Source organism: Carcharodon carcharias, chromosome 3 (assembly GCF_017639515.1).
Source record: "Carcharodon carcharias isolate sCarCar2 chromosome 3, sCarCar2.pri, whole genome shotgun sequence".
NCBI lineage: Eukaryota > Metazoa > Chordata > Chondrichthyes > Lamniformes > Lamnidae > Carcharodon > Carcharodon carcharias.
Genome location: NC_054469.1, coordinates 214,143,393 through 214,165,848, shown reverse-complemented (window position 1 = coordinate 214,165,848; position 22,456 = coordinate 214,143,393). Strand labels below are relative to the sequence as shown.

The following is a 22,456-nucleotide window of genomic DNA, read 5'->3' as shown; positions in this document are numbered from 1 at the left end:
TTTTCATTGGTGGCTGCATTCCACCATAGCTGTGTCAAGTATTTCTTGTGTACACTTGAAACTTGAACCCTTCACTGTACTGAAATACTGAAATGTGTGAGGCGTTTTGAAGAGTATTGATTTGATCATTTGCATACCTGTTTCATTAGCTGGAACACCAAAGCAAAACCAATTTTTTTTTGTTTAAAAAAAATTGAACTTTCTCTTAAGGAACCTTGAACACCAGTAAAGTTTAGTTTCTAAAAATGGTATATTACTAAGGGTATTACCACTGAAATGTGGAAAAAGAATTGACTTATAGGTGGAATTGTCAGTTGCTGCCAGGCTGTATTATTCACCCTCATTTTCCTGCAGAAGGATTGAACATTTTTGATTATATGATTATGATGTAATGTTAAGTTTGAATGCATTCCCATAGGTTTCTAAGAGGTGTAAATTGTTCAAGGTTCACATTCTTTATCACTATCCAGCAGCAAGTGGCTGAGCAGGAAGTCTGCAACGCCTGATTTGTGAACTCTGGGCAGCGACAAGATCAGGCTCTGCTCTGATACTCACTTGCTGTTGAACAGTCTTATCAAGGCTCACACCAGAGTAACGATCAGTTGGGTGAAGTTTTAGATAGCAACCGGTGCTTACAGCAAGGAGTATGTTCTTTCAGGAGAGAAGGAAAGTAGAGAAGTTTGGCTAAAGGAAAAGTTATGAATGACAGCTAGATGCTCAAACCTATTGGGCATGCAAAAAATACTTTATGAATTGCTTATCCCTTGAAGAATTGATTGTCATGTTAATATAACCAGTACAAGAAGCCTAGAATATCTCCATTTTGTGAATGATGAACTGAAGCAGGCAAGTCCCAATGATGTCAGTAATGAGAATCCCCAGGAACTATGTGCTATCATCCAGCTTTGGAGTGAAATTATTTGGTCTGTTTCTAAGCTAACTGTTGGCATTTGCTTTTAAAAATCATTCCTTTGTAGTGCTAAAGTGTTTGAATTTATGCATGATACGTTTCTCAAACTCACTGGTTTCTTTGTTAATTGGCTTTTGGTATTTTTAAAATCATGATATTGTAAATAGTGGTTGCACAACTATTTAACAACTATTGCATTATTTAAAAGCATTTGTAACAAGCAGCTTTGAGTAGTTGACCAATGATAAATTTGTTATTTAAGAGCATTCTTCTAAAAGTAGAGGTACAAAATGTACCTGGATTGAATCTTAGTGCAAAGTTCATTCATCTCAACCAGAGCAGAAACATAATGCTACAATTGGCCTTGTCACCCTGGCCTAGGGAGGAGGAATATTCTCCACCAACCTTCCTGCTCTTCTTTGCTGCCCAATAACATGTGTTTAGAATGTGTCCATATTTGGACATAAGCAGAGGAGCAGGACTGGACTTACTGTTAGTGACCTCCACAGTTGACTTTTGCTGATATTATCCACACCTAAGTTAAAACTGGCGCCTGTGGAAATATATCAGCAGAAAGAGGAAGAAAAGCTGAATCGAGCAATCTGGTTTTACTTAATGAGATTTCACCTGAATAAATATTGTAGAACTGATTATATTCACAAAAAGATCTTTGTTGAGCATGTACATAATCATGGAATAACTATTGTGCTACATGCTCTGCTGCATACAGATCCATATGATTCGTGACAAGAATATGGCCCCCTTGAAAGAGGGTGAATAGATCTATCACAAATATAAACACTTCTGTGGTATCAACTTCATCAAGTTAATACCCATATACTTGATGCCTAATGTGATCCGAGGAGCCTGCAATGGTCTGTATTTTAAACCTCAATTTATTTGTGATACATCGCCATGAACTATTTCAACAAATTTCGAGAGGCGTTTTATTTAGGCTGAATATTTCTGAATTTTGTTCTCCAATGCATTCAACCAGAGCTTCCTTACATTTATCCACCTTGGATACAAATGTATTCCTTAAAGTAGAGGGCATGCAACATAGACAATTCACCTGTCCATGTGGTTAAGTCAGTTACCAGTTTGAAACAAAATTATGTTAGTGTTAGGTTTTGCACAATGCTACAGAACCCGTGACAGAAAATCTATTTGGGAAGTGGCTTTGAATTGTTTTAATTCCTGTATTTGACTGGGGCCCTATTATTACTCTATTTATTTATAATGACGATTAATAACTTTGAGATGAAGTTCTTTCAATGGCTTTCTCAATAGCCAAACCTTAATATTTGGCAGTCATCTTTAAAATTATACTGTGGAATCTAAATATATGTACTGGCCACAGAATTTCACAGTATTGCAAGCTATTTCTCGACAGAAAATGCACTATTTGATACTGTCCTTTGTTGAGCTGTCATTCAACATTATGTAATGGAGTATCAGGACAGTCATGTTCTGTTTTGTTGACGATGTGCAATGTGCTCAAAACTGAACAAAACCACTGGATAAACTTTGCAAGAAATCTCTAGCTATAATGAAATCTGTGCTTCAAATGATGTCAGACTACACTGCTGAGTTTTTACTTTAACAACAATTAAGAGCCATCACCTGTACAATTGTTTGAGGAATTGTTTTGCAAATACTATCAAACTCCCAGCGTTCTCTTCATAGGCCTTTTCTATAACTTTGCCCTGTCTTGGAGAATTGTATAAAATGCTTTCTCTTTCTTTTTGCTATCCACAAAGTGAAAATTGTTAGTGTTCCCCAACCAACTGTTCTAGGAGAAATTAAGTCATGTATGTTATTAATATATATATATTTTTGTTTTCTATTTTAAATTGGTACTCATTATGTTGCTCCATGATGCAAACTATTCATTCTTAAACTTGAATCTGTTTTTGATAGATGTCCCATTTAGATGTTAACTGCTTAATCAGTAAGTGATCCTTGATATCAAAAAAGGGGATCATAGTACGTTAATGCGAAGACAGCTTAGAATGTATACAATACACTTTATACTGCTACATGTCTTATTGTTACCCTTTTCTAGTCTGCCCCTAATAAAAAATAAAAGAAAATGCTGGCAAAACTCAGCAGGTCTGGCAGCATCTGTGAAGAGAGAAACAGTTAACGTTTCAAGTCTGCCTTCAGAGCTTCTAGTCTGTCCCTCTTGTTATAGCAGTCCTAATCTGACATTTCAAATTACATAGGATTGTAAGGTTCACAATTTGGCTAATAATGTATATTTTATTTTCTGCCACTGCCAAACTATATCGTTTTAATGTAAAGTTACAAATTTTCAAGTTAAACAAATCCCATAATATGGTATAAATAACATAGATTAAATGATTGAAAGTTAAGTCCATTCAGGTATCATGCTGGCTTAAGTTCAAAGATGCCACATAGTGTGTTTTTCACTAAGCAAGTTTTTCTAAACAATTTCCCCCTTCCCTGCACTCTCCTTTGTGCCCATCAAAAATCATTTTTGTATAAGAAGAAATCATGGTACTGAAATCATGAATACTGGTGGAAATCAGTCACTTGTCCAGCTCTTGCATCCGTTCAGCCTCTGGGATCAGCCAGTAGATAAGTTTATAGTACATTAACCCCTTGAAATCTATTTACACTCACAATAAGAACATTTTTTTCTTTTTACAACGTATTGGTCATAGGGGACCAATGCATTGTGATTTTCCAATTCCTACATGTACTCCACCCCATCAACACTTTCTTGCACTTATTTAAGCAGTTGTACCACACATGTTTATCAAAACTTACCAAAGAATGGCATTATGAGATCTAGACAAGACCATTCTTCAGCTCATCATTTTTTGTTTTGTGTGTCAGACTGAGGATCTAATTAAGTCATTGCAAGAGCTGGAAAATGCAGCATCTGGTGATGCAGCCGTTCGACAGAAGATTGCATCATTGCCACCAGAGGTTCAAGATGTTTCTCTATTAGATAAAATAGCAGGTAAGCAGCGATTTTTCAAAGGATACAAAATTGTTTGCTTTAAAATTTTCAAATGAAGTGATAGATGTACAAATTTCTCGTGAATGTAATGTTATGTGGTTTATGGTTCCAATTTAGACAAAGAGTCCGCAGACAGACTTTCAAAAACTGTGGATGAAGCCTGCATGCTCTTGGCAGACTACAATGGCAGACTGGCCGCAGAACTGGAAGATCGCAAGCAGTTGGCACGTATGCTGGCTGATTACATCCGTAGTCAAAACGAAATCCTAGCAGAGAAGGAACGTAAACTGGAAGTGCGTAATATCTTTTCACTTGTTACTTTTTTTGTTTTAAAGCACTCCATATTTTTAGGATGCTGGGGTAAGTACCTAAATATTAATGTTTTTTTTTCCACTCCGTAGTTGATTTTATTAACTATCCATAGCTTCTGTTACAGATGATGGGCGTGGATATGCCACACATTGCTGGTCTTCAATCACTTGACAGTCTTCCAATTAAAGAAATAAACAAACCACAAAGAAACAATATGTGTTGTGTTCTCATTTTGAGCAGGATAGCTCAGGTGCAAGACCCCATTAATAATGACCAACTTTGGAGCCAAAGGAAAATTGACTTTGGAGTTGCGAAGCCCCTTTCAAGAAATGTGCATTCTATAAAGAGGCAGTAGGACTTTTCTTTGTCCACAAATAACAAACATTAAAAAGGAATCAAATCTAACCTTGCTGTTTGCTTACAGCCTTGGTTTCTCTATAAGTCTAAAGATTATTCTTTCTCCAATATTCTGATTTAATCAACTGAAAATTTTAAAACCGCTTAATAGGTTTTTGTTAGCCCACGTATATTACTGGGTGTGAAAACAAGGCTGGTGAATGGAGTTAAGATCATCCATGATCCAAGTAAATACAGAACAGGCTTGAGGGACTGAATGACCTACTCCTTTCCTTGTACAATTTTTTTTCCTCTGTTTCTTCTTGTAACCTACTTCTTAAAATAGCAATTGTTTTTAGGCTTTTTTTTAACACATTGAAGGTCTTAGCGAATTGTGTGGTTTTTTTTGGTGACAGACTAGGTTTTTGAATCCAGCTCGGACAGATGGGATGTCCGTCTTGTTCCGTTCATTTACACTAGCAAAGACAGGCTGTCTTAAACGTAACCTTTCAAAGCTCGTTCCATAACTGAAGATGTGGTACTATTTATCTGAGCCACAAAGGCCAGGAAGGTTCCAAGATTTGCCCTCAGTCAGTTCTGAATTGACTGGTGTCAGCTGAGGCATTGGTTGGGGTGCTGCAATCTAGCTCCGTATCCCTGAGCTAGGCAAGCTAGAATCGGCCAAAGTGCATGCTCTTAATTTGCTATCCAGCAACTTTTGCAACCGTGGACACCGGGTGAGATTGGCTGTGATGTTTTCTGCAGTCAGCCTGTCATCACCCACCAGCCAGGATTGGGTAAATATGGCCATTTGGGTGAGACACCAGAGGATGACTACTAATTCTGGATTAATGGATCCAACAAATGGATCAATGCCTAGAGGAAGGAAAATAATTGGAGAGAAGATTATAAATCTCACTTCAGTTTTACTTCTGAATAGTTTTGTTGCACTGCCCCCATGTGTCCATGAAAACTATAGCTTCCATAGCTCTGTAATTGAATATTAACTTTAAAAAATGACTGTATAGTGATGTATCGTTGCTTTCTGTTTGCTCAGACAAGCTTGAGTAATTGTCCAGTTTTTATCATTGATATGATTGAATCTGACTAGGCGAAGTACAGATGTTTGACAGACAGTTCTGAGTTTATGAGCACATTTACCTGTTGCACCAAACAGGGTTTTTCCTATTGTTCCTGGCCATTCATTTGATGTGCTTAAAGTAAAAATCCAAATGCACTGGAATAGCAGCTGCTGAGCACAAGTTGGTGAAATAATAGATTTCAGACTAACTTTTTGGCTTTGGAATTCAGTGTAATTGTTTAGTCAATCCTAGATGGTCCATTTCATGGATAATCCTAAGTAGCTCAAGTCAAACTAGTTTTAACCCAATCTTTAGTGGGAGGAAATGCATTGTTTTTCTCCATAATCTGGCATTCAAAGAAGCTCCAAATGCTTTGTGTAATAAATGTACATAAGAAATAGGAACAAGAGAAGGCCATTTGGCCCCTCCAGCCTGCTTTGTCATTTAATAGATTCATGGTTGATTCTTAATTTCATCTCCACTTGCCGCCTAATCCTTATATCCCTTGATTACCTTTTGAGTCCAAAAACTATTAATCTCAGCCTTGAATATACTCAACAACTGAACATCCACAGCCCTCTGGGGGCAGGGAATTCCAAAATTCACAAACTTCGACGTGAAGAAGTTTCTCCTCTGTATATAAAGGCCAATTCCTTATCATGAGACTATTTCCCTGGGTTCTGGACTCTCCAGCCAGGGAAGACAGCCCCTCGGCATCTACCCTGTCAAACATCTTAGAATCTATGGGCAGAACTTAATGCTCCCTGGAGGCAAGTTCTGAGGTTTGTGGTGGGAGGGGGTTCGGTGTGGGTAACCCCTCCCTGGCCTCCCCACCTGATCTAAGCCTGGGACAGGAAGGCTTTTTAAAATTCTTTCATGTGATGTGGGCATTGCTGGCAAGTCCAGCATTTGTTGCCCATCCCTAATTAGCTTTGAGCTGAGTGGCTTACAGACATTTCAGAGGCAGTTAAGAGTCAACCACATTGCTGGGGGTCTGGAGTCACATGTAGGCCAGATCAGGTAAGGACAGCAGATTTCCTCCCCTAATGGACATCAGTGAACCGGATGGGTGTTTACAATTGATAGCTTCATGGCCACCATTACTGACATTAAATTTCAATTCTAGATTTATTAATGGAGTTTAAATTCCACCAGCTGCCATGGTGGAGTTTGAACCCATGTCCCAGATCCCAGCTGGTCTTCTGGATTACTAGTCTAGTCACATTATTGCTGTGCTACTGTCTTCCTGCTTTGTGGGCAGCCTTCCTGCTCTGATGCCAATTGAGACCTTAAGTGGACAAGTAAAGCACACTTAAGGGCCTTATCCCATTGCTACTGCTGGTATTCCTGGAATTGGGAAGGGGGGTCTCCCACAGAGATTCACTCCCTTCCTTTCCTCTGAACCATTTTCTTCTCTTCCCCCACCCCACCATCGACTGCACTCGCTGGCAGCCCCCCTCCCTGCGAACACCTGCCTGCACTCATTTACCTATCTCCAGGGATCTAACCATGAACCCTGGTAAAGACTCGTGTGTTACTAGTAGCAGCCACAATTCCCTGTAGCACTGCTGGTAATGGAGAGCTGCCAGCCTCTGATTTGTGCCCTACTGGGGAACAACTAAACCTCCCCTCTGGAGCATGATACCACAGTAGCTAGGTTCCTTCTGCCAGTTAGTGACTTAATTCCCTTAGGGCTCCCAGATTTCAGTACAGCGGGGATGTCATCAGTTTTGGTGGCGGAAGTCAGGGTCTGCCCTCATTAAATCATACCCTGTGTTTCAATGGGTTAGTGTTCATTGTTTCAAACTTTCATTCTGCTCAGTCTCGCATAGGACAGCCCTCTTATCCCAGGAAACAACTTATTGAGCCTTTGTTGCAACCTAAGGGAAATATATCCATTCTTAAGTATGCACAAATACTCTACATATGGTCTCCCTTAAAGCCCTGTACAATTGCAGTAAGAGTTGTTTACTCTTGTACTCCATCCATCTTGCAATAAAGTCCTTGTACCTTCTTAATTGCTTGTTGCAATTAACTAACCTGCATAGAACTTTTTTTTAAAGGACACCCAAATCCCTCTGAAGACTTGATTTTTTAAAAATGTTCAGTTTTTCTGTTATCCCTACCAAAGTGTATTTCCCCACATGATATGCCATCTTTTTCCTTCACTTAACCCATGTCCCTTTGCAGACTGTCCTTACAGTTAGGTTCCCCACCTAGCTTTGCATCATCGGGAAGTGTGGATGCAATGCGCTCAGTCCCTCCATCTAAGTCACTAATATAGATTGTAACTGGAAGAGACCCCAGCACTGATAACTTGTGGTACCTCAGTAGTAACAGTCTACCAATATATGAACATACATACAAATTAGGAGCAGAAGTAGGCCATTCAGCCCTTCAAGCCTGCTCCGTCATTTGATAAGATCATGGCTGATCTGATTGTGGCCTGAACCCCATTTTTCTACCTACTCACTAAACCCTCAGACTCCCTTGTTAATCAAGAATCTAAGTAAGTGGGCCTTAAAACATTCAATGACCCTGTCTCTATTGTGCTTTGGGGAGGAGAATTCCACATGAACATTTCTCATGAACTTCTTAGATAAAATTTCTCATTGTCTCCATCATAAAAGGGAGATCCTTTATTTTTACACTGTGTTCCTTAGTTCTAGACTCTCACGAGGGGAAACATCCTTTCAGCATCTACCCTGTCAAGTCCCCTCAGGATCTTATGTTTCAGTAAGATCCCTCATTCTTTTAAACTCCAATGGATATGAGCCCAACCTTTCCCCATAAGCTAACCCCTTCATCCCAGGAATCAGTCAAGTGAGCCCTCTCTGAACTGCTTTTAATATAATTATGTCCTTTCTTAAATGAGACTAAAACTGTACACGATACTCTAGATGTGGCCTCATCAATGCCCTGTAAAACTAGCAAAACATCCCTATTTTTATAATTCATTCCCCTTGCAATAAACAGCAACATTCCATTTCCCTTCCGAATCATTTGTTGTTCTTGGTAACTTTGGGATCCATGAACCAGGGTGTCCCAATTCCTCTGTCATGCATAATTTTGCATCCCTCTCTATTCAAATAATATGCCACTTTTCTAATCTTCCTGCCAGATTGGATAAGTTTGCATTTTCTCACATCTGCCAAATTTTTGGCCACACACTTAACCTATTTGCATCCCTTCGCAGGCTCCTTCACAACTTATTCTCTATCTTGGTGTCATCTGAAAATTTCGCAACAATACATTTGGTCCCTTCACCCAGGTCATTGATATAGATTGTAAATAGTTCAGGCCCCAGCACTGATCCATGTGTCACTCCACTCATTAACATCTTGCCAACCCAAAAATAACCCATTTATGCTTACTCTGTTCCTGTTAGTTAACCAGTCCTTTATCCATGCTAATCTGGTATTACCTATGCCATGAGTTCTTATCTTGGGTAGTAACCTTTGATGTGGCACTTTGTCAAATGCCTTCTGGAAATCCAAGTACGCCACATCTATGGGTTTGCCTTTATATATGTTACTTGTTACTTCAAAGAACTCATAAATTAGTCAAACACTATTTCCCTTTCACTCTGATTGCATTGAGATTAATAGATTCCAGCATTTTCCCAAGACAGATGTTAGGCTAATGGGCCTGTATGTCTCCTCCTCTTGAATACAGGAGTTACGTTTGCTATTTTCCAATCTGGGACCTTTCCAAATCTAGGGAATTTTGGAAAATTAAAACCAATGCATCTACTATCTCAGCAGCCACTTCTTTTAAGACCCTAGGATGAAGTCCATCAGCATCTGGGAACTTAGCCTTCAGTTCTAATTTTCTCAGTATCCTTTCCCTGGTCATTGCAATTGTTTTTAGTTCCTCCCTCCCTTTCACCTCTTGGTTTACAATTTTTCTGGGATGTTATTTGTGCTTTCTACAGTGAGGACAAATGCAAAATAACTGTTCAATTCATTCCCATTTCCTTATTTTCATTATTAATACCCATGATAGCATGACTGAACATGTGCTTCAGTCATGGCTGCACAGGGATTTTTATTTCAAAGCTGAATAAGCATTTTAGTTATAGCTGTGCAGAAATTTTTATTTCAAGTTGGATAATATTTTGTGTTGTGATCAGTATAATTATTAATTCGAAAGGAAATGCTTGTTTTGCAAAATGTAACCCTATCCTATTTGATATTTTGGACAGATTATATGATAGGATCCCTGCTTTAGCAGCTGTTCAATACAATCGATAAATCACTCAATTTCTGCAATATATAATCTTTGCCATAAACATTTTTTTTTACAGAAGCAGAGTTGTACAGCAGGAAACTAGTTGAAAGTTGAATTTGACCTTATCATCCAGGCAGATTTTGTGTTACCCCTCTTTGGTGTGGTTTTAAAAGAACTGAATTTATTTCTGGCATATCCACATTGAGCATTTTGCAAATACTTGAAACTAGGTACAGGGAAACTACGCTGTTCGACATTTAACAAATTATCTGCCTTATCAAGCGAACACTAAAAATCTCATTTACTCTTCAAAGAACAGAGCTCTCCCAGTCATTTGACCAACATTTCTCTCAGTACCACCGAAGTTAACTGCTCATTCTGTTACTTTTTGTGGCACCAGCAGTATTTACCCACAAAACTAATTCATTATATATGAAGTTTTTAAGACCATAACACATAGGAGCAGAAATTAGGCCATTCAGCCCATTGAGTCTGCTCCGCCTTTCAATCATGGCTGATAAGTTTCTCAACCCCATTCTCCCACCTTCTCCCCACAATCTTTGATCCCCTTACCAATTAAGAACCTATCTATCTTGGTCTTAAATACACTCAATGACTTGGCCTCCACAGCCTTCTGTGGCAATGAATTCCATAGATTCACCACTCTCTGGCTAAAGAAGTTTCTCCTCATCTCTGTTCTAAAAGGTCTTCCCTTTACACTGAGGCTGTGCCCTCGGGTCCTAGTCTCTCCTACTAATGGAAACATCTTCCCCATGTCCACTCTATCCAGGCCTTTCAGTATTCTGTAAGTTTCAATCAGATCCCCCCCATCCTTCTAAACTCCATTGATTATAGACCTAGAGTCCTCAAATGTTCCTCATATGTTAAGCCTTTCATTCCTGGGATCATTCTTGTGAACCTCCTCTGGACCCTCTCCAGGGCCAGCACATTCTTCCTGAGATACGGGGCCCAAAATTGCTCACAATATTCTAAATGTGGTCTGACCAGAGCCTTATAAAGCCTCAGCAGCACATTCCTACTTTTATATTCTAGTCTTCTCGAAATAAATGCCAACATTGCATTTGCCTTCCTAACAACTGACACAACCTGCAAGTTAACCTTAAGAGAATCCTGGAGTAGGACTCCCAAGTCCCTTTGCACTCCAGATTTATGAATTCTCTCCCCATCTAGAAAATAGTCTATGCCTCTATTCTTCCTACCAAAGTGCATGACCTCACACTTCCCCACATTGTATTCCATCTGCCACTTTGCCCATTCTCCTAACCTGTCCAAATCCTTCTGCAGCCTCCCCGCCTCCTCCATACTACCTGTCCCTCCACCTATCTTTGTATCATCTACAAACTTAGCCAGGATGCCCTCAGTTCTTCAGCTAGATCATTAATGTATAAAGTGAAAAGTTTTGGTCCCAACACTGACCCCTGCAGAACTCCACTAGTCACCGGCTGCCATCCTGAGAAGGACCCCCTTATCCCCACTCTCTGCCTCCTGCCAGACAGCCAATCTTCTATCCATGCTAGTACCTTGCCTCTAACACCATGGGCTCTTATCTTACTGAGCAGCCTCCTGTGCGGCACCTTGTCAAAGGCCTTCTGGAAGTCCAAGTAGATAACATCCATTGGCTTTCCTTTGTCTAACCTACTCGTTACCTCTTCAAAAAATTCTAACAGATTTGTCAGGCATGACCTCCCCTTGATGAAACCATGCTGACTTTGCCCAATTTTACCACGCACTTCCAAGTATTCTGAAATCTCATCCTTAATAATGGACTCTAAAATCTTACCAACGACCGAGGTCAGGCTAATCGGCCTGTAATTTCCCATCTTTTGCCTCACTCCCTTCTTAAACGGGGGTTACATTAGCGATTTTCCAGTCCTCTGGGACCCTCTCTGATGCCAGTGATTCCTGAAAGATCACCACTAATGCCTCCACTATCTCTTCAGCTATCTCCTTCAGAACTCTGGGGTGTAATCCATCTGGTCCAGGTGATTTATCCACCTTCAGACCTTTCAGTTTTCCTAGCACCTTCTCCTTGGTAATGGCCACCATATTCACCTCTGCCCCCTGACTCTCTTGAACTTTGGGGATGTCACTCGTGTCTTCCACTGTGAAGACTGACACAAGGTACCTATTCAGTTCCTCCACCATTTCTTTGTTCCCCACTACTACTTCTCCAGTGTCATTTTCCAGTGGTCCAATTTCCACTTTTGCCTCTCTCTTACCCTTTATATATCTAAAAAAAAAACTCTTGCAATCTTCTTTTATATTACTGGCTAGTTTACCCTCATATTTAATCTTCTCCCTCCTTGTCTCATTTTTAGTTGTCCTCTGTTGGTCTTTGTAGGCTTCCCAATCCCCTGGTTTCCCACTGCTCTTCGCCGCATTGTATGCTTTCTCTTTAGCTTTTATGCTTCCCTGACTTCCCTTGTCAGCCATGGTTGCCTCGTCCTCCCTTTAGTGTGCTGCTTCTTCCTAGGGATGAATTTTTGCTGTGTCTCCCAAATTACTCCCAGAAGCTCCTGCCATTGCTGTTCCACTGTCTTTCCTGCTAGGCTCATCTCCCAGTCAATTCTGGCCAGCTCCTCCCTCATGCCTCTGTAGTTGCCTTTATTCAACTGTAATATCCTTACGTCTGATTCCAGCTTTTTCCTCTCAAATTGCAGGGTAAATTCTATCATATTATGGTCACTTCCTCCTAAGGGTTCCTTCACCTTAAGCTCCCTTATCAAATCTGCCTCATTACACATCACTAAATCTAGAATTGCCTGTTCCCTAGTGGGCTCCACCACAAGCTGCTCCAAAAAGCCATCTCGTAGACATTCCACAAATTCCTTTTCTTGGGATCCACTACCAACCTGATCTTCCCAGACTACCTGTCTATTGAAATCCCCCATGATCACTGTAACCTTGCCTTTCTTCCACACCTTTTCTATCTCCTGGCGTATCTTGTGCCCCACATCCTGCCTACTGTTCGGAGGCCTGTACATAACTCCCATTATGGTTTTTTTTACCTTTGCGGTTCCTCAACTTTACCCACACAGATTCTACATTACATTTACAATAACGTGCTAAGGCATCTGAAGTGCCATCATTGCGTTTTGTCCCATTAGTAATTTTTGAATCCTACTTTGAATCAATAGTTGCAAATCACACAAGTGGTACTTTTTTTATCCTACCATTGATTTTGTTTATGCTGAAGGTAGCATGAGACTTTTGAACTATCTGCCATTTTTCGCACTAAACTACTGATAGATGGTTTATTAATACATTCCAAATTAATTCCAAGAAGGAATTCTTTGTGAATACAAGATTTTATCCAAAATTTTCATGTAATTTATTTTGAATTCAGGAGGTGAGATAGCATAAACCATGTTGTGAAATAGAAACTCTTTGATCTCCAGAAGCAGTAGTTAAGCTTCAGGCTGTACAAGAATTATAGAATTCTATGTCTGTCTTCATTAGGTACCATTTAGCTTCATACTAGTCTACGTCCAGTTCCTAAACACCTTGTGTCTGTAAAATTGTGAATACTGCCATAAAATTACATCCATTTAGGTAAACTAATCTCAGAAATGTTTCACAACGAATAGAAACTCCACCATAGCTTATTGAATGGATCCTCTATGGATAGGGTGAAACTGCTTCCACTGGCAGGATGGTCGATAACCAGAGGGCAAATATTTAAGTTAATTGTCAAAAGGATTAAGGGGAGAGTGACACTTCTTTTGTTAAGCAGCTAGTAGTAATCTGGAATGCACTGTCTAATGGTAGAAGCAGATTCAATGTTAACTTTCAAAAAGAATATTGGATAAATACTTGAAAAGGGAACATTTGCAAAGCTGGGAAATGCTCGTGAAATGGGACTTAAGTAATTCTTTCAAAGAATTGGCACAGACAAAATGTGCTAAATGGCCTCCTGTGCTGTGTGATTCTATTGGGAAAGCAGCCACTGGAGAGGAGAAAATATTTGGGTTATAATTGAGATGCTGTTATTCTGTAATTTGTATTTAAGCAGTAGTGTATAAAAAAAAAAAAGCAATTGGGTTAGTGCAAAGAATTTAATTTTGTTTATAATCTTTACAACCAAAAGAGAGATGTATTTATCTCATCACCCTAGCTGGGATGCCAGACCCAGGCATGAGTGCACTGGGCCATCCAAACTCCAACATTTGGCTATTTTTTTGGGACCATCCTGGAAGTGATACATCACCAGATTTTCTTTCACTTTTTGATTTATTTTTGTTGGCTAGCTTATCTGATCAATGTACCAGTTGATCTGTTGTTATACTGCACATGGAGGAAAGACCAGGTGAAGTTATCTGGCCGTGTTGGAGTTCCGGGAAGGGGAAAAAACTGTTGGGATGAGAAAAAAGAAGCGAAGAGAAAGGGAGAGGGAGTAGTAGGAGGATGTGGATGCAGAAATGTAGGGAAACCACCTTTGTTGGGAAGGGTGCTGGTAAAGTTTCCTCTGTGGAAAGTAGGGAGGGTTCTAGGATGATGCGTAAAGACGGTTTGTGGATAAGGGATAAATCTAGCAAACTCTGAGTGGGACCTAGCATTATCTCTCCTCTAGGTGGAGCTTGGTAAGCTTTTTAGCTGTAAGGGGGTCCGCCAAACTGCATGGGTGGATAGAGTCTGGAGAAATCTGTGAACAAGCCTGTGTTTAGATGGGGTGCAACCAAAACCAAGAAGGTGCTGTGTTCCAGGAAGGAGCCATTCAGTGCAAGGCATCAGCATCATTATATTCTATTTGCAGACTATGTACACATGCTTGCTGGTAAATTGTATTAACAGAACCAGTGAGATATTTATTGGTTGATCGTAATTGAAGTGAAAGGTGAGAATGAGTTATAAGGAGGAGATAATAGACTTGAAGCAAGAGCCAATGTGTCTAAAATAGATTTTGGAAAGATTGAGGATGAGCCACAGAAAAAATTTTTTTAATTTTCGAATACATTTTCATTGAAATTCTTCACTGCCACCTCTTAAGTAGATTTGGATACAGGAAATTATGTTGGTGAACAGGCTTCTGTCCAAACAGATTTGTTTGTAGCTGTATGCTGGCTCACTAGCACTAATTAGAATAAGAGCTATTGCTGTTTGGACATAATGTTTTATATAATGACTTATAACATTGTTAAGGCCTATAACAACTCCACCTGGAGGTATAACTAATGTTAAACGTTTTTATTCACAATTTAAAAAGCCCATGGGAGTGATTGATTATACAAAGAAAGGCTTACTGTTATATAATGCTTTTCATGGCCTTGGGACATCCCAAAGCACTTTACAACCAACAAAGTATTTTTGTAGTCACTGTTACCAGTTTTGCCTAAGTCACGTTCCACCTATAGAAATGTGTTGGTTGGATTTTCTGTGATGTTTGTTGAGGGATAAATACTGGCCAGGACACTGGGGAGAGCTAATCTCTTTGAATGCTACCATGGCATCTTTTACATCCATCTCGCGTGCTGTTTCAGTCTCAGCAGTACTAAGCCAAAGCTAAGTATTTCCCAAATCATAGGAAGATTCACCTTAGAGACACCCTGTACAGCTACTTGGAGGTGATGTTAGTGTTAGTGATATTTGATACAGGTTTGTGAGTTGGCCCACTTGTACCTTTGGTGTAGGCAGAGTCTGTAGCATGTGGGAAAAATAACTTCTTAGGAAAAGGATGGTGTTTTGCTCTCCCATCCTGAAAAAAACACATTACTGGCAACAATTCTGACATACAAGCTGCTGACACCCTGCAATTCTTTTCTCTTGGTTCACTACCTCAAAGAATTATGGGTAACTATAAATTGCCCCACAGTAAGTGATTTTGCTTCCAGGTGGAGAGGATCAATTTTTTAATTCATTCTTGCAATTAAGGTATTGCTGACGAGGCTGGAATTGCCCATCCCTAGTTGCCCTGATATATTCTGATCCAACTGATGATTTGTCAGGCCACTTGAAAGGAAAGTTAAGGACCTACTATCTTGGCATGGGACTGGAGTCATATATAGGCCAGACTACTTATGGACGGCAGACCTGCTTCCCTAAAAGACAATGGTGCACCAGTTCTGTTTTTACAACCATGCAGCAGCTTCACGGTCACATTAATTTATAGTAGCTTTTTTTTACTTTTTTTAAAAACAGTTCAAATTCTCAAATTGCATTCACATTGAATTCATATTTTCAAAGTCATTCGTCCAAGGCTCTGGATTGCCCTTTCTGTAACAAAGAACTCTCGTTAATGTAGTACCTATCATAACCTCAAGATGTCCCAAAGCACGTTGCAGCCAATGAAGTACTTTTGAAGTGTAGTCATTGTTGTAATGTAGGAAATATGGCAGCCAGTTGGTGCACAGCAAACTTCCACAAACAGCTTTGTAACCGACCAGATAATCTGTTTTACTGATGTTGGTTGTGGGGAAAATATTGGCCAGAACATGAAGGAGAACGCCTTTGCTCCTCTTTGAAATTGGTCTTTTAGGTTCACTTGTGAGGATAGTTTAATGGTTTAATGTTTCATCTGAAAAATCAGGTGCACAGAACCACTACGTTGCTGTACCCTTAAGCTATTTTACCAAGGCAACACTATCTTTAATACTAGTGACTAGGATGATAATATTACCTATCATTGGTGGTGTTCTTTTATTAATGATCAAAAATGGTGGAAAGGGGGTGAAATTGCATTGTTGATTCAATTTGCCACCAAGTATAGCATAACTCCTAGCCAATATCGAGTCCTCCACATCCTCAATGTGTACCAAAGTGTTTTACATTCGCTGTTGCTTGTTAGGCAAAGGTGGCAGTCAGTTTGTGAATAGAAGAATCCTAGAAATAGCAGTGAAATGAATGATCTTTTAATTTGTATTTTGGAGTTATTGGTTGGAAAATATTGACCAGGGCAATACCCAGGTTGTCTTCAAGAAGGCCAAAAAGATGCATGTAAACAAGGTATGGCTGTTAAAATTGATGATGGCATTCGGATCTGTTGTCCACCTTTTGAGCCTGTGCCAATGCTGCTTGAGTTAAAATTGATCCCATCATGTCAGACTGCAGGTGGGCGGTGGGCGGTGGGGGGCATTGGGCAAAAGATGACATGGAATCGGATAGCAAGTGGATAACAGATTCATTCCTGAATCACTGCCGGCTTGCCAGATAATTAAACTAACTCAATGAGAGCACTGTCAGAGAAGTTGAGCACAATTCTACGCTCCCCTGCAGGAAGGTTCGCAAGCAGAAGGCCTGTAAAATTCTCAGAAAAAAATTTACTATTGCCTACCCCCTGCCCCCTGCCCCAAACCTAGCCACAATTTATGGGTGAATTGAGGCCTTTAATTAAAGGCCACTTCCCACCCAGCTGTAATTTTTTAGCTGGTGGGAGGAAGTTGATGATGGGTGGTAAGCCTGGCAGGTTAGTGTAGTTGGGCCTCAGATGGGAAAGGGGCAGGGGTGCATCATTCTTTGGCCCCCTTTTCCAATTGAATCCTCCCCCCACTCCCCACCAAGGTCTGAAGACAGAAGAAGGCCTATGTGAGAAGTAAATTTTAAATGGATTTTGGAAAGAAATTATTTTTTCAAATATGATAACATCTTTGAGTAAGTTGCTGTGCAGGCAAGTGGAGTTAGTGATGTTCAAAACTTGCCATCATGGTAGAATATGGGAATTGGCTTTTCCAAACATAGGAACAGGAGCAGGCCATTCAGCCCTTTGAACCCATTCTGCCTTTGAATTAGATCATAGCTAATCTTTACCTGAACCACTTTTGTTCCATATCCATTATCTAATAAAACTTTAATTGATTTAACTCTTGAAAATTTCAACTGGCATCCAAAGCCTTTTAGGGGAGGGAGTTCCAGATTTCCTCAACTCTGTTTTTGTGTAAAAAGTTGCTGCTTGATTTTAATAGCCTCTAATTTTAATTTGCCATTTTACTAGATTCTCCCATCAGTTTTTCTCTATTTACACACAATTCCTCAACTGTTTTAAATACCTCTATTAGATTACTCCTCAACTTTCTAAACTCATGGGATTACAAGCCATGTTATGCAAACTATCCTTATTATTTAACCCCTAATAACCTGGTGAATCAATGCTTTACTCTCCAAACTCTATTTATCTTTCTTGAGGCTTGGTGCCCAAAATTGCATGCAGCAAAGCTCTACAACTAAAACATCACTTTTTTTATTCTTTCATGGGATATGGGTGTCACTGGCATAGCCAGCATTTGTTGCCAATCTCTAATTGCCTTGAGAAAGTTCCAACCCTCTTGAGGTAAAGATCAAAATTCGTTTAGCCTTTTTGATTACTTTTGATATTGGTGCGTTAGCTTTGAAGCCAGTTTATTAAAGCTAGTTAAACAGATTTGTAAGTTAAATTCCTTTGGTTGGCTTTCTTAGCAAATGAGCAACTCCTCTGTGGAATAGCATCCCAGTGTCTCCCAGTTGGTCATTATCTGAGTAATGTAGGCATTGCTAGCTATGGAGCTGCATCAATAACACATGCAAAAGAATGCTGATGGCCACCATTGGTGTCTGATGAATGTCGGGTTTTAAGGATATTCTCATTTGAATATGTCAGTAATTTAATAGCTCAGCAAATGCATCTTAATTGTTGCTGGTTGCTGGGTGTGCTCGGCTAAATCTTTTCTCTTAGTAATATAAGAGGTTTTTATGAACTTCATTGAAAACTAAAGAAACGCTATTCTCGAAATATGCGGTTGCAAAAGCCAGTTTGAAAGTGGTGTTTTACAATGAAGTAAGGTTGTGCAGAGACAAAACCAGAAAGAGTGGGGGGAAAGAAATCAAATTGTCGCGAATGCAATAAATTGAGGGTAAAAATCTTGTGATTACACTCGGTATCCTTATTATGTATTTTTCCCCTTCTCCCTTATGTTTTTACAGAATTATTTAAACTTGCCATGTCCATACAAATGAAAGGTCAACAACATTTGTTTATGAACATAGGAACAATAGCGAGCAGAAAAACATCACCTTGTCCATCCAGCCTGTCCCCCACAATTGTGATTTCTTGTTTATTTTTCATTGTCCAATCTCTTTTTCAATTGAGATTTTGGAATCAACTCATGAAAAATTACACCCAGTTCTTTTTGTGAACAGCAACAGAATAATTACTCTCCGGTTAGAAAATAAATTTTACTCTTCCTGCAATCCTAAGGTTTGTAGTTTCATTTTTCCTTCCCTGTAAGCATAATTTATAGAATCCAAGGGCAGGATTTTACCGTCGGCAGGGGCGGGGCCTGCTCACCGACGAGTAAAATGACGCGGGATGATGTCGGGCGGCACTCCCGACATTATCCCACCCTATTTAAAATTTCAGGAAGACGGCGCAGCAAAATCAACTGTGTGCCTGCCGACCTGTCAATGACCAATAGTACGTATGACTCCGTTTTTGTTTTATTTTTCACAAATTACTTGTGCTATTTTCTTTTACTGGGGGCATCTTCAGCAGCAGCTTGCAAACTTTTTTCAAAGTGTGCAGTCTCTTACAGACTTGCCGTGCAAACAGCCTGAGAGTGGCCTGCGAACTGAAAGTTGATATTTTTCAGAAGAGATCCAGCTAAGCACAGAGACGTGAGATAAGGCATCAAGAACAGGCTTGACCTTTTCTAAGACGACTGAAGACGACTGCTGTTCCACGTCAGTTTGTAGATGCAAAGACAGTGTTTGGCACCTTTTGTCTCCGTGCTGTGGCCTGCAGCACAAATCAGACTAAAAAACAGATTTGGTCTTGAGGCTTCTTTTTCCAGTAAAGTTCAAGTCGGTAATTGGCATTCATGTGATTTCATAATCTTCTCTGGCACAGCCTTCTCAACCACCTGAAACAGCGGCCCCTAGGGCAGCTAATCCTTCATCGACAATAAGTAACTTCCTGGTTCTCAGGCCCATTGCGAACAGTCATTTTGTAAAGGGACAAACAAATTCTCCCCTCTTTGTGAAAGAAAGAGGAGTTCTATTTGGGGAATTCCCTCGAACCTCTGCCATGAAGCTTCGATAAAATACTATCTCAGCAACGTTGGGAAATCTGTTCTGTTTTCTCAACTGCTCACTCATCTTCCAAAACCATCTACTGCGCAGGCTGCTCAGGTACACATTAGCTACCACCTGAATTTCAGCTATCAGAAAAATAAAATGCAGGCTGATAAGAATGCCGATGGCAAACAGTGAAGCTACACCAATTGACCCCGCTTGCTTTTGTTTTGGGAGTTTGGATAATAACATGCCATATTGTCTGGTTGGAGTTGTCCTTTTCAAGAATTAGTGAATTTTAGGCCTGGTTTGAAGCAACACTAGAATATTTAACCATCAGTGAAATATGTGTTGGCCCATGCTGATTGCCATGTGGTGGAGGGTGATAGTGGGGTGTCCTGTGTGTGTATTGAAAGCATGCAGAGCAGGCTGATCGTCACATCACTGAGCCTGTAATTCTGATTGTAGATCTGTTCCTGTTAATGCCCTCTTTTAAAAACACACAGCCGCAGTAGGGACCTCCCACAAGCATTATTGAAAAGCATCACCATTCAACCTTTGCTGGTGTGGTGATTTTGACTATCTACTTGCTGCTGCAGAAGTTGTGTGGAAGTACTGTCAATGGAGAAATTCTTTGAAGCCTGAGGTGATGCTGGACCTTTGGAAGTGTGCACAAAGTATGCTGGTTTCTCCCAGTCATAGGAACACTAGATGCTGCGGCCCCTCGGCTGTAGCATCAGGGGAGAATGAAGCAGGGGTGGCAGAAAAGACAAGTTGCTGGCAGAAGGAGAAAGAGGAGGAGGGTTCTCGGCAAGAGACCTTACCCACCTACATTGTTCAGAGAGGACTCCTACCTGCACCACAGCCAGACATAATGTGGTTAGTATTCTCTACCAAGAAGATGGTCACAGAACTGCCCCACCTTGCTAAACGGACCTGCATCTCAGAACAAGGCGAGAATATTGCCACCTGTAACTGTCAAGATGACTATGGCCCTCAATTTCAATGTAAGTGAATCCTTCCAGGCTGGACCAGATGACGTCAACGTATTGCAGTTTTTTCACCTATTGCAGCACTTCCGAGGTCACGGGCCCTGAAAGCTAGGAGTGAGGACTTCATTATTTGCTACATGAGAAGAGATAAGCAAGATGAGTGGACATATGGTTTAGCCAGGAATGTGGTCTTCACGGTGATGAAGGGAACCATTGGCCTTTTGGGCACCACACCTCAAAGTGGAATTACCAAAACTACAAGAGATTCCATTCGCTTAGTGTGGAGTTGGTGTGTGACTACGTCTCAAATATCATGTTAGTGAATGCCCACTATTCTGGCAGCAGTCATAATGCTTTCACTCTGCAACAGTCCACAGTTCCAACAGCCTTGGAGCTACCACTTTGAACCAGAGGGTGGCTGCTCAATGACAGGGAGTATCCACTATACATATGGATAATGACTTCCCTGTGTAGCTGGACTACACGTGGCCAGTGTTCCTACAGCGAGAGGCATGCTGCAACTTGGAACATCATGGAGCAGGACATCAGTATCCTGAATCAATCTGTTCAGGGAGAGCCTTCCAGAATGCATCTCCTGATTCATGGGGGTCTGTTGCATCCACCATAACCTGGCCATGATGAGAGTGTTGCCCTGACTGCCAGAGTTTTGGCAACCACCTAAGGGAGAGAAAGAGACAGCCGGCACATCTGCAGTCCGGAAAGGCTATCTGTGAAAGTCTTATCAGACTGTGGTCCGCCTGAATCAATCCCCAGGTCCTTTGTTATTCAATGTTTCCCCACCTTGCCATCCCTCTGTTACAAGCACACCATCCTCTTGACCTGATTCCTGAAATAAAACATAAAGCAACCATTCCACACCAACTTGATCCAACAACAATTCCAATAATCCAAGCAATATTCAGCTATCCACCCTTGTGCTGTCCTTTAGTGCTTATCTTGCAGGTGCCTTCATCTGGCCCACAAGGTGCTATCCCAGTGGTTGCATGACAGCATGGCTGGTAGAAGGCTGCTGACTTTCAGTGGGGGAACTTGGCCTTGCAGGATGCCTTTGATCAGCTCTGGGCTTGCAGACCTGGCTTTGGACTGTACCACCTTGGTATGGCACAGCCTGGGCTGGCTGGCTGACCGACTGACAGGACAGCAGATTGGTGCACCACGAAACCACTGCCACTCCACTGGGAAACTCCCTTAGCAATGCTGGTAATCTACCAGAGCACAGATTGCTGCACCTCTAAGAGACCTTGCATATTCCTTTTGAGCACCAGCATCTGCAGCCCTGGTAGCAGTCTGAGTTGCCTCGGCACCAAGCTGGGCTCACATGGTAAGAAGCAGAAATTTTGTGACTTCAGTTTGAGCTTCCATTGCAGCACTCAGATATTGTATGGCTTCTGCCCATATTGAAATGGAAGCTGAGACATCAGTCACCGGATACTGCTTCTCACCTGTGCCTGCAAGTATTCTCATGGGGTTGGTCACCACTTCCACGCTGGAAAGGATGAAGCCCAAGCTCTGCATGAAGACATGTGCCAAGTGGACTGAACTCCTCCATGCTCCTTGACAGTGACAACAGGCTCTGTGGCAGGCCTGC

At 40.8% G+C, this 22,456-nt stretch overlaps 1 protein-coding gene across 2 annotated transcripts in view; it reads left to right on the top strand.

Annotated features, from left to right (window-relative positions):
- The window catches only part of LOC121276239 (regulation of nuclear pre-mRNA domain-containing protein 1B-like), a 62,311-nt gene that overhangs the window by 19,907 nt on the left and 19,948 nt on the right, over positions 1-22,456 (top strand). The window contains exons 5-7 of one of the 2 annotated variants that reach the window (XM_041184433.1): positions 3,773-3,899; positions 4,017-4,192; positions 18,770-18,998. In XM_041184433.1, the coding sequence (XP_041040367.1) occupies positions 3,773-3,899; positions 4,017-4,192; positions 18,770-18,802 (336 nt within the window). In that variant the 3' untranslated portion in view covers positions 18,803-18,998. Of the gene's footprint in view, positions 1-3,772; positions 3,900-4,016; positions 4,193-18,769; positions 18,999-22,456 lie in introns of those variants that run through there. The other variant, XM_041184432.1, reaches the window with a different exon arrangement.